The sequence below is a fragment of the Equus caballus genome, chromosome 11, assembly GCF_041296265.1.
Source record: "Equus caballus isolate H_3958 breed thoroughbred chromosome 11, TB-T2T, whole genome shotgun sequence".
NCBI classification, from domain to species: Eukaryota; Metazoa; Chordata; class Mammalia; order Perissodactyla; family Equidae; genus Equus; species Equus caballus.
The window spans coordinates 40342489-40355370 of record NC_091694.1 but is presented as its reverse complement, the minus strand read 5'-3'; the positions used below and the strand labels follow the sequence as shown (position 1 = coordinate 40355370).

At 49.6% G+C, this 12882-nt stretch overlaps 1 protein-coding gene across 7 annotated transcripts in view; it reads left to right on the top strand.

Moving 5' to 3' along the window:
- Window positions 1-12143, top strand: part of RHBDL3 (rhomboid like 3) — a 45493-nt gene extending 33350 nt beyond the window's left edge. For 5 of the 7 annotated variants that reach the window (XM_070227685.1, XM_023653042.2, XM_070227684.1 and 2 more), the window contains 2 exons: window positions 5609-5669; window positions 8409-12143. In XM_070227685.1, coding sequence (XP_070083786.1) covers window positions 5609-5669; window positions 8409-8680 — 333 coding nt within the window. In that variant the 3' untranslated portion in view covers window positions 8681-12143. The remainder of the gene's footprint in view (window positions 1-5608; window positions 5670-8408) is intronic. The other 2 variants (XR_011423367.1, XR_002811622.2) reach the window with 1 other exon arrangement.
- Window positions 12144-12882: the final 739 nt, after the last annotated feature.

The following is a 12882-nucleotide window of genomic DNA, read 5'->3' as shown; positions in this document are numbered from 1 at the left end:
TCCCCAGTGCCTGGCATAGGGCTGGACACATGGTAGGTGGTGCCTACTACATTTTGGTGAAGGAGGGGGGAAGGAATGAATGAACAGTGTCCAGAAAAGGCATAGCTCTCACTCATAGCCCCGCTCTCACTTCCCTCCTCCGTCACTATCTTCACCACATGGCAGATGTGTGAACGCTCAGTTACAACAGGTTTTGGAGTTCCTAAATTCTCCTACTTCTTTATTACTGCCACTCTCACCTGCCCCGCTCCTCGACATTATCCTTTTTCTTTTCGCCAAAGTCCCCTTTGTACACAGAGAGAGAACATGAGAGGGAGAGATGGAGAGACAGACAGACATACACTGACTGCCCTTGCTACTTGCCTGAATTTTGCAACTTCAAGTGAGCGCTTGGAGAGACACAGCAGGTGTGGGAAGGCCTGTATGAATGTGCGAGTCTGAGTGTGTGTTTGTGCATGTGTCTTGCACACGCACATAGCTCGGTCTGCGGAGAACCTGGGAGCACAGGGCTGCCTCACATGGCCCTTTAAATGGGTCATTCTGTATCAGTGCCACAGCTTTCCCCAGACACTGCTTTTCCTCTGAATTCCGGCTCCTCCACTCCCCCTCCCCCTGCCCCAATTCCTTTCTTTAGGGGAAGGAAATGCTAGCCTCCCCTTCCTTCCCCCCCCCACCCCAGATGTGTATGTGTGTAAGGGGATAAACAAGCACAACTAAGAGAACATGGGAAAGAAGAGACAAACAGAAGTTCATAAAGATGCCCTGTTTCTACCCCCTTCCCCACGACGTGGGAAACAGCCCTGATGTCCCACAAGTTCCCATGGTGAGGGCAGACCACCCCAAGAACCATGGGGTGGGGCATGGGGTCTGAGGAGGGAGGTGTGAAAGCAGTTTTGTTCCAGTTTATGCTTCTTTCTGGCAAGTAGCCCATGGCCTGTGGTGGTGGAGATGAGCAGTCCCATCCGAGAACCCATTGCTCTTCCAGAAGGATAAGGTTTTCCCTGGCCAACCAAGAGATTTCCAGTCCCCTGAGCATGACATACTGCAGCCCTCCCCTAGAAAGTTGTGTGGTGCTTATTTGACAGTGAAAAACTCTCATTTTCTCATTAGAAAGATCGGTTTCCTTTCATCAAGAGGCCACGTTTACCCAAATTAGCTCAGTGCCCAGCAATTCAGAGATGCATTGGGTCAAACCATATGAAATTGCCATCTCTTTGCGTCAGAAGCATTTAAGCATTGGCAATTTCATGTGGTTCAACCTAGTAGATAAACTATTGTTTTTAATTCCAAAATGAAGATTTAGTCGATATATATGTACACAAGAAAGCACCTTGTCAGCACAGAAAGGAGAAAAAGCATAGATTTAACAGTCAGGAAGTCAGGGTTGGAGTACCAGTGTCATCATCTTAGTGGCTGTGAGTTCCTTAACTTCTCAGGGCCTCAGTTCTCTGATTTGTGATCCCTTCTTCACAAGGTAGTTGTGAGAAAGACATGCAAACGATGAATGTGAAAATGCCTTCCACATGGCAAATCACCACACAGCTGGGAGATCCTGTGTGTGTGTGTTTATATGTATTTGTATACATGTAATTTTTTATTTTTATAAATTCTGCCTGATACTTGTACAGAGAACAATCAGAAAATGTGTCCTTTTTGCTTCAGAAACAAAATAGGAAAATGTTTAACACTTTTGTTCTTAGGACTATCTGTTTAAATGAGAGATTCTGCCTTAAATCAAAGGATGTCTTATTGTTCATAAAAGCACTTTGAGTTTCAAAAAGCTTGCAGTTTACATCAAGGAATTAAATTCAGAAAATAGTTCAACAAAATATCTGCATGGCATAAAAGACTTACACTTAAGACTTCTTATTTTAAGCACTGGAAGGATAAAGATACACATAATTAAATAATTTATTAATTGCCTTTTGCTGAGGCCCATTGGCCAGAGTTCCATTTTTAAATATACAAGATATTTACTTACACTTTGCTCCATATGATAGATGTTTTCCTAAAATGTTTGAGATCTGAATTTTCACAAATTGAACCATATTATCAAAGCACAAGGAAAGATTCTTGTCTGAAAGAAACAAAAGATCTGTTATAAAGTTCCCTTTATTAAGTAAAAATCCTTTTGTAGGACGAATAATCACTCCCTAATTTATCTGTGTTGTGCTTTCCCGTTTCCTGTGTTGGGTTTTCTTGAAGTCATTTGACAAGAAACTGTTTCCACCGAGACTGTGGAAAGCTGTGTTGAATTGGAAGCACCCCTCCTGCGTTCCAGCCTCTGAGCTCTTAACTGGCTGGGTGAGCAAGATGCCGAGGGGACTGGTTCCCGCCTTGTTTGCGGTGGGTGAGTTATCGTCTCACCCTGCGTGGCTCTGGGAGAAAATGAAATTAAAGGGCCTGCAAAAGGTTTGTATTCTCCAGGGGCCTGCAGGCTTTTCAACATTTATAGCAGCAGCAGTGCTGGCTGTGTGTGAGGTTTTTTTCTTCTCTCCTGTTGTTTCACTGCACTCATTTTATTGGAGGGAATAATGGGTCGGGAAAATGAGGCAGCTGGCACAGAGGGGTGACTTTCTAGTTTAACCCCTCGGCTGCTGGGAGACTGGCCATTTACTGACATTTGCTCAGCTCTGGGGGCAGCTGGGGCGGCCAGCAAAGACAGATAGCACAGACAGACAGAATGTGCTCCTGTCTTGGAACTGTGGGTATACACAACCCTGAACTAGGAGCCCTATCAAGCTCGCCGTTAACTCACCGTGACCTTGAACTAGCCCTCCTGGACCCTCAGTTTCTTCTTCCCTAAGGTGCAGAGCAGAGGGTGTGACTGAATCAGCTTGGCAAACTCCAGTGCCTTCAGGGCCCAGGCAGGTATTAAACAAAGCTGGCCTGGGGGGCATTGTGGTAGAAACGGGAGCTCCCAGAGCTGTCCGAGGTCATTGAGATTCAGAAGTTTTAAAGTTGCTGTGCAGGGCAAACTCACTGTCTTTGCCTCAGTCTAAACACTAATATCGGACATTTATATGACACTTACCATGTGCGGGGCAGTGTTCTTAGTGCTTTATACATATTAATTCATTTCGCCTTCACAACAACCCACGAGGTAGGTAATTGAGACGGGTACTGTTGTTATCTCAAATTTACAAATGAGGACAGTAGAGAAAAAGGAATTCTGAGCCACCCACTGATGGTGTTGCTGGAACGAAAATATGGACAGTGCTTTCTAAGACAGATCCCAGATAGGGCCCAGAGCAGGCATGGACCTCAGCTGAACGAAAGAGCAACCAATACACCCTAGATTTATTTTGCCTGGTATTGTCACTCAGAACACAGTGAAAGAGACACCAGCTTCAGGTAAGATATTCAGAGAGTTTTTTAAGAGGAAAAGGGATATTAGAAGTGGTCTGTATCACTTTTAAGTGTGGTAAAATATACATAACACTTATCATCTTAACCATTTTTAAGAATACAGTTCAGAAGTGTTAAGTACACTCATATTATGCGACCATCACCACCATCCATCCACAGAACTCTTTTCATCTTGCAAAACTGAAACCCTGTACCCATTAAACAGCAGCTCTCCCTTCCTCCCTCTGCCCAGCTCGTGGCAACCTCCATTCTGCTTTCTGTCTCAATGAATTTGACTTCCTCTAAGCACCTTGTATAAATGGACTCATCCAATATTTGTCGTTTTGTGAGTGGTTTATTTCATTTAGCATAGTGTCTTCAAGTATCATTCGAGTTATAGCATGTGTCAGAATTGCCTTCCTTTTGAAGACCTAATAATATTCCATTGTATGCATGTACCACATTTTGTTTCTCTGTTCATCTGTCAATGGGTTGCTTCTGCTTTTTGACTATTGTGGTTAATACTGCTACGAATGTAGGCATCCCTTTTAAGGGAGAACTAAGACCCCTGGGTGGACATCACAGGGAGGCAAAGCCTGGCCGGAAGATTGCAGGAAGAACTTTTCAGTGATTGGAGCCTCTTCATGGGGCTACCCCACGAGGTGGTGAGCTCTCCGTCAGGGGCTGGAGGGCCATTTTGCTTGGTAGCGGATTTCTCTTTGGGAGGAGATGGTCCATTGGGTGACTCCCAAGGACCCTGCCATCTTAGGGTTTCAGCCCTGAGAGGAGCTAAGGGACCACTCACCATCAGCTAACTGAGCTAGCTCGAAGTGGATTGCTAGATCCCGTGGAGGACACCGACTCCCATTTTGTCCTCTGTGTCCTGGCAGGGCTCCTCTCGGGGCAGACACCAGCGGGTGACGACGTCCTGCCATCTGCTTCTTAGCACAGAACATATGAGCAAGCAAAGATTAGATGTTCCCACCTAAAAAGGGGCTGTGTGTCTCCCATCTCGCCTTTTGTGAGGAAGGGCTTGCCGGTCAGTGAGGAATAATGGGGGAAAGGCAGGCAATGGGCAAGAAGCCGAATGCCGCAGGACTTCTCCCTCATTTTGGCAGCTTCCCTGCGTTCTGCTTGCTCGAGTGAAGCTTCCATAGATGTTATTGTACGTGCCAGTCCTCAGGGCCTCTGTAAAGTTTAACGCGTGTCTCCCCAACGTCAAAGGAGTGTGAGACGTGTCCCCTGGCTGGGCCTGGGCCAGGCAGCAAAGGCAGAGTGGGTGGGTGGGAAGGAACAGAAGCCCCTGGCTGTGCCCAGTTGCCTCCTTCCCTGGGCTGATGTGTTCCAGGAAGCTTCCAGGCTCGTTTCTGTGTGCGCGTGCGTCTGTGTAAATGGAATAGTGCTTTGAATGCACTGCAGGAGTGCCCTCAAAGGAACCCTGTGGCGAAGTCTTTTGTAAAGTGAAAAATCCTTTTGTAAGGTGAATAATTGCACTCTGTTTATCTGCTTTGGAGGTTCAGAGTGTTCAGAGATTCTCAGGGGAAGGGGGATTTGTTTGAAGGCCATCTGGCCCACCCCCTTTCCGATGCCCAATTCTCTAGAGCATCTCTCCAAGAGATACGAAGCCCCCCTTTGAACCCCTCAATGATGGGAAACTCACGAAGCCCCAAGATGGATCATTCCTTCTTTGGACAGCTCTGCTCATTAGAAATGGAAACGTGTCCCGAGCTTAAAAAATCTCTCTGAAGTTTTCAGCCATTGAGTCTTCCGCTTGCAGGTTACACTGAATGTGCCCTTTGCTTCCGTTGACTCACTTGATACTTGACCACAATGAACTTGACCCATGTGTCTCCTCTTCTTTCATTCCTCCTATGCAGGATTTTGAGTTATTTCACCCTCCTGATGGTTCTGCTTTGACTTGGCTCGGTTGCTGTCTTGCAGCCCCGGCAACTGTGGGCCCCAGCAATTAATGCCACTCTCAGATGTTGTCTGTGTGTCTAGAGGAGAGAGGGGCTCTCATCTCCCTGGATCTAGATTCTTTTCCTCTGTTGCTGCAGCTCAAGAGCTTTTATGACAGTAATAAACTTACCACTGCCTAAAATCTCCAAGCCATGCTGGTGTGATCTGCGATGAAGCCACCACCCCTCATTCAGGACTTAATGAAGATTGTTTTTTTAAATGCCAGGTTTTCTTAAGCGAAATACATCTGCGGAAGAGCGGTCTGATCTGGAACTAATGAAACCCTCTCCTTTTCCCCTAGAATTGGTCAGGCATGAAGTGTCAGTTCAAGCTGCTGCGGATGGCTGTGGCCTTGATCTGTAGTAAGTACTGACGGGGCAGGCTGGGGGAAGGGGGCCCCACAGTGGCCCCGGGGGTGTAAAGATGGCACAGTCTCTGCCCATCAGAGGCATGTGGTCAAGGAAAAAGAGGGAGACAATGTGCAACAAAGTAGGGATATTTTGAGAGAAGTCTGGCCCACTATGCTACTTCCTAACCTTTCTCAAACTTTTTATTGACATATAATATGCAAACAGAAAAGTGCACACAGCATGAGTGTCTCCCTCAGTGACCAGCACCCAGATCAGAAAAAATAACTTCTTAATGACCTTTTGGGTTATGGAGTTGATCCTTTGAGATCTCCTTTAGGAAGCAAGAGACTCTTCCCCCCTAAAATGCACATATGCGCACCTACACACGCACACTAAAACTTGCAGTTAGCAGGTTCACAAGCCGTAACTAATCCATGAACCCCTATGTGCAGGGGCTGGTGGAGTCCTAGTTGGGACAAGTCAGTTCTACCTACAGAGGTCGTTTTGAGTGTTAAACACAGGCAGGTGTTCGCCATGTAGACGAGGTGAAGAGGGCATTTCAGGCAGAGGGGCAGCAGGAGCAAAGACATGGTGAGTGAAGGGTCGAGGTCTGCAGGTCGGTTAGCTAAACTGCTTGTGGGGTTTGGGACTGTGTGTGATTGTGATAAGAGATAATAGGAGTCAGACCATGAAGGGCTTTAAATACAAAGAGAAAAACTGAACTTCATCCTGAATGCCCTGGGAGGCCACAGGACGGCTTTAAATGAGAGTTGCTGGCAGATTTGAGTTTTAGGAGAGCAGTCAGGCTGCAGGGTAGAGAAGGAGTTGAGTGGAGGGGATGAGGCCAGAGACCAAGAGGCTTATTCTGAGATGGGAAGAGATGAGTCTGAACGGAAGCGATGGAGGCAGGGAGAGAGAAGAGGGAGCATGGTCTCTCCTTTGGTCCTCAGAACATGGCTATGAGGAGGGAATTATCATTAGGCTTAGTTCACAGGTAGATGCTTGAGACTCAGGGAGTTAAGTTCTTTGCCCAGGGTCACCCAGCTGGAGGTGACAGAGCTAGAATTCAGAGCCAGCCTGTGCCATTTTAATGCCCCGCACTTTAGCCAAGATGGCCTGGAGCACCCTGACTGTCTCTGCCCAGGCCAGCCTCCTGCTATGTGGGGAAGAGGAAGACTGAGCCAGAACAAACGTGGGGTGGAGGAGGGGCCTGTGGCTCCATATGAATTCACTTCCACATCCTGTGCTTCGTACCCCATGGCTGTCAGGGCTCTCTGGTCTCAGTTTCCTGGATGGGTTTGGAGGATCTCTAAGCCCAGAGAAGACTTTCCAGCCCTAAGACCCACAGACTCTTTCAGCCAGGACAGTGCGGGGCAGTGGGGGGCAGTGGGGGGCAGTGGGGAGCGGTGGGGTGGGGGCACAGGTGAGCATAGCTTCCCTGTCTGCTCAGACTCTGAGTTTCTGTTTGCAAGGGAGAGAAGAGAAGCATGAGTCTTGCTGTTTAAAAAAAATCCACCTGTAAGCATCATAAAAACTAAAATGCTGTTTTGGAGTGGGGACCAATGTCTTTCAAACCTCTCTTGTGGACCCCAGGGCCTGGGGGTTGGGAGGAGGATACAGTGTCCATCCCTGGCTGCTCCTTTTCCGCCATCTATCGGCCATCCTTGAGGTTGCAGGGCCCAGGCCAGGAGGTTAGGCAATCCCCAGGGGAATGAATGTCCCTGGCGATGCTGGCACCCCTGGAGTGGTTAGAGTGGAGAGAGGCGCCCTGGTTAATTAAGTGGTAACTGAACAAGTACAAAATTCCTCTCAAAGAGCATTCTTGCAATCTGTCAAGTTTGTCTTGATTTCCTCATCTGTAAAATGCTGCTAAGAATACCTGCCCTTGATGGAAATGAAATTACCCAACACCTATCCTCTCAAGAGAGTACATACCCGCTGAATTGGCTGAACAAAGAAGGTCATGCAAAAAGGATGGATTGGAGAGTGGGGTGGGGCATTTTAGAATCTGTTAAGAGAGAAATTCCAGCACTGTTGGGATCGTTTATTTCCATTCCTTCTTTGCCGTTCTCCTCCATCCCTTCCTTCCAACCACAGAAGCACTGGTTCTGAGAGTTTTCTACAGATTTTGAAATAAGGCATGAAAACCCCTTATAAACTGTAAAGTGCTGGCACATATTGAAGTTGTTGTAAATGCTTCAGCAGTACAGCCTGACTGGTACATAGAGGCCGAGCCTTTCTACAGATGGGAAACTGAGCCTCCAGACTCATGACCACAAGGGTCCAAGGACCTTTGGGCTTCTGCCTGAGCTGTCCCCTCTTCCTGGAATGCTCTTCTTAGAGTCTTCTCTTGAGAGTCACATCTCTGCTCAAATGTCACCTCTTTAGAGAGATCTGGCCTGACTCCCCAAACTAAAGAAGCCCCCTCCTTATGCCCAGCATTGATTTTAAACTACCTAATTTTTTCCCCATAGAATTTCTCTTACTGAAATTATCTGCTATATGTAATTGGACGCTGGTTGACTGCCAGACCCTGTAAACTCTGGGAGAACAGAGGCTTTTCTGTCTTCTTCGCTACTATATCTCCAGTGCATAGAACGAATAGTGCTTGGCCTAATGGGTAGTGAATGAATTAATGGGTGGATGGCTGAGTGGGTGGCTGGGTGGCCGGATGGATGGAGTGTAAGGCCTCTCCCTCAGCCCCTGCCCAGTGGCCCTCCTGTGACTTCTCTTTGCTTCCTCCCCTTGCAGTGAGCATGGAGTTTGGGCGGGCTGTGTGGCTCCGGTTCCACCCATCAGCCTATCCCCCGTGCCCTCACCCGAGCTTCGTGGCGCACTTGGGCGGTGTGGCTGTGGGCATCACCCTTGGCGTGGTGGTCCTGAGGAACTATGAGCAGAGGCTGCAGGACCAGTCGCTGTGGTGGATTTTTGTGGCCATGTACACCATCTTTGTGCTGTTCGCTGTCTTCTGGAACATCTTTGCCTACACTCTGCTGGACTTAAAGCTGCCGCCACCCCCCTAAGGACCTGGAGGACCGAGGCCAGGGAGGGGAGTGAGAAGCAGCATCAGAAAGGAGCATCTGCGTTCTTTTTCTCATCACCAGCTCACTGAGGCCAGGGAGGAAGGACAGGAGACACTGACGCGCTGTAATCTTTGGGTTCAGATTTGGACAGACAGTAGAGGCTCTTTTTTGAAAGGCACATGCTGGAGGAGTTGGATGTGGCTACTCTTGTCCTTCTAGACTGTTCTGAAGACGTCAGGACAGGACAAAGGCCTGGGGTCGGGTGAGAGTGGCCATCCCCTAGGGCTGGGCTTGTTTCATGTGTTCAGAGGTCCCCTCCCTTGTCACAGATTGGGCAGCAGCCTTCTCCCGCATCCTCCACCCTGAGAGACCCTGAGAGTATGAGGAAGGCCTGGGCGTGTCGTAGGCAGGTGGACCCTTGTTCAGCAGAGAGACAACTGCAGACCAGGAAGTGTTCCCTCTACACCCATTGGGTCTGGAACCCTGGAGTGAAAGAGGGCTTGGTAGTGGACATGTCAACATTGGCCCTGGGGGAGCCCAGGGTACCCTCTGTGCCTGTCGGTGGGCACTGGGGTGTGGCCTCTAGTGCCTGGGGTGGGAGGGAGATGCTGTAACTCCAGGCCTCACGCTTGCCCTGAAGGTTCCCAGCAAGAGAAACCCAAGCGGGAGGGGATAAGCTCCATCCCAGGTTCCACCCTGGGGAGGACTTCTCCCTCCCTTTCTCCCAGAAAGCTGACATCTCACATCAGTGCCCCAGCATCCCACACCCTGCCTTGTTTTCAGGGTCTTTTCCTTCCATTCCAGTACCCTGACCTGCATTGTACTTCTCCTTTAATTATGGAGACAGTGTTTGGGGGGGGGGGTGTGTGTGTGGTTTGGCGGGCGGAGATGCCCATGTGTTGGGAAAAACAATGTGGGGTGAGTTGGAGACTGCAGAGGAAGCCTGCGAGGGGCAGTGGGGATGTGTGGAGGGGTCTACCCGAGAGGAAGGCAGGTGCTGAGAGGTGGCAGAGTGTGGTCTTGCTTTTAGCAAAGCTTGCCCCTTCTTTCCCATTCTCATCACTTCCAGGCGCACCCCTGAGAATCACCGACAGATGGGAGGACTGTCTGTGGTGGAGGAAGACCTAGGGCCTTCCAGGGTCCTTCAGGATGCTGAGGTTTTCCTTGCCTTTGCCAAGTTCTGCCCTTGTTTCCCTCTGGGATGGCCTTCATATCTGAAAAGGTTCTGTCTGTCTCCATTAGGAGGAAGGGAGCTTTGGGGGTGCAAGGGAGGCTGGAGCAGGAGTATTGAGGCTATGTGTCCATTTGAGTTGGGGGCAGAGGAGGCTGCAGTAAAAGGAGTCCCAATGTAGGCAGAAAACCGCTTCTAGAGATTTATTGGGTGTTTGGATGAGTGTCAGAGGCAAAGGCAGCTCGTAGGCTCAGATGCTCAGAGGTTGGAGGGGACTTGGAGATGATCAGGGCCATCCTCACCCCCAAGTCACTAGTGGGAAAACTACCCCCTAGCAGGAGTTGGTGCCGGCCCTGAGGGGAGCCTGGGGCGAGGATGACCTTTGACAAAATATGTCATTCCCTTTATCCTGCTCTTGGAAGTCCCAACCACTGACAGCCCAGGAGGACAAAGAACCCAAGTCTGGGAGATAGAGGCCTGGGTTCATGAGGAATGAGGGCAGGAGTGTGGGAACTGCCTTCTGCTAGCCATCTGCTCCTCAGAGCCCTTACGTGCACTGAGGTCCAGAGTCAGCCAGGCCAGGCCTTTTGGGTCTTGGGCCACTGTGTCTTCCTGTCCCCGGTGATCACATTAAATGCGCAGAGTCTTCCTACCCAGGGACACCCCCTACTTAGCCCCAGGCTATGCCAAGCCCTTCCCTGTCATTGCCCAGTGCTAAATAGATGGTCCTGGTCCCCACATATGGCTCCTAAAGTCATGCTGTACTGTGCCAACACTGTGTTGAGGACTGCCGGCCTGAGGTGGTGTGGGCCTTGATCTCTGGCTGAGTTTTGTCAGTCTGGGGCATCTTGTCTGTGCCCTGCCAGCCCTTCTTTGCCCTACTGAGAGAAAGGCCTAGTGAGAAGAGTCAGCTTCTTAGGAGAAGAGACTCTGAGCTGGAATGGGAGCCAAGAAGACTTAGGTAAGAATGACAAAGGGGGCCTCAGCATAGGCTTCAGCCACTGCTAAACCTGAGTGGTACCGTCCCTTCCTGGAGGAGCAGAGGCAACTGGTGCCCTGCTGGAGGCAGGACTTCCCCTCCAGATCCTGCCCTGGCACCTGGGGGTTCTGGGCTGTGGGTGGAGGGAGAGGAGAGCCCTCTGCTTTTGTCTGGTGTGGCATGGAGAGGGGCCTTCTTCTCTCTTGGGTGAGAAGACTGAACTAGAAGCCTCTAGAAAGCCCTCAGAGAAGCACTTAGTTCCCTCAGGACTTCCGATGGAAGCTTGTTCCCGAGAAGGACTGCCTGCAGTGGAAGTCCCATCTCCCACCCTGTTAAGTCTGTCTTCCGAGGTCTGGGACACGCTATGGGAGCCTATCCACACCTCAGGCCACCAGCCCCAGCAGCTCCCTATGCAAAAGCAACCCAAAAGTTCTTTGTTCTGCTTGACGCCCATCTCCACCACCCTCCCCCAACCATCACTTCTAAGCAGGGCCGTACAGTGGTGACAACGGTCACTTCACACAACCCAGGTCTCCAATCCAGGGCTGGAGAGAGCTGTCTGGTAAGAAAGGTTTCCTTTTTGTTGTCTGGCTTTCTCCCCAGCGGGTCCCTTTGTCCCGTGCTCCTGGGGCCCTGCCAGCAGCACACATCCTCATCATCCTTCCTTCCTCGTCCAATATGGCCACCTGGCCAGTGTGCTGGGAAGCAGAGGGTGGTGTGAATCATCAGGCTGTGAGGGAGGCCGGCCTTTCATCTGCAGGATGTGGAAATTGAGAGCTGGGGATTCCCCAAACAGCATCCATAGGCTCCCTCGCTCGTTCAACGGAAGAGGAATCTCAGAAACTGGGGAAAGGAAAACAAACCTTCAAAGGAGAAATTTTGCTTTAATGACACCATTAATCATTCGTTTTTTAATTAGGAAGAGCTCCCTAATGGGGCACTTTTGCCAGCTAATAGGACTCTCAATTTCCATGAGCACATTCTTGCCCAGAGGAATAGGGGAGTCATTACTCACCAAGCTCAGATCTTCCCCCAGTGTCCGATTTCGTTTGCAGATAATGCAGATTCCCGGGTGCCATGGAAGCCCTTTCATGGCATTGTTCATGTTGCTCCCAGTGCTGGCTCGAAAGCACCGATACTCCTCTGCCTTAAAAAACACTGAACTCCCCCTCCCCCAAGGACTTGAGTAAGTGGAAAACAAAACACAAGCTGCAATGTTTGTTTCTAAATATTTTTGTATTGTGTACATTCTGTATATTTTTGTTGTAACATATTATTTGAGCACAGATTCCATTAAAGATTTTTTTTTTTAAGCCATCGGTTATTCAGAAAGTGACCTAAAGGGCTGGCATTGGAGCCTGTTTCGTGGTGGTCTGGGTCAGGGTGGCGGGAGAGGGTGGACAGCAGTGGTGCTGGGTCTACGATTTATGCAGGATGGGTGGGGGCATTGGTGCTTGGCGCTGGTGTTACTAGCTTGGTGATTCTTAACTTTTCTTGAATTACTGAACTCTTTTGAGTGGTTGATGAAAGCTATGATTTCTCTTCCCATAAAAATGCACAGACAGGGGCTGGCCCAGTGGCACAGTGGTTAGGTGCACACGTTCCGCTTCAGCAGTCCGGGGTTTGCCGGTTCGGATCTCGGGGGCAGACGTGGCACCACTTGGCAAGCCATGATGTGGCAGGCGTCCCACATATAAAGTAGAGGAAGATGGGGCCAGCCCTGTGGCCAACTGGTTAAGTTCACACGCCCTGCTGCAGGCGGCCCAGTGTTTTCGTCGGTTTGAATCCTGGGCACGGACATGGCACTGCTCATCAAGCCACGCTGAGGTGGCATCCCACATGCCACAACTAGAAGGACCACAACTAAGAATATACAACTATGTACTGGAGGGCTTTGGGGAGAAAAAGGAAAAAAATAAAATCTTTAAAAAAAAAAAGTAGAGGAAGATGGGCACGGATGTTAGCTCAGGGCCAGTCTTCCTCAGCAAAAAAAGAGGAGGATTGGCAGCAGATGTTAGCTCAGGGCTAATCTTCCCTAAAAAAAAAAATGTG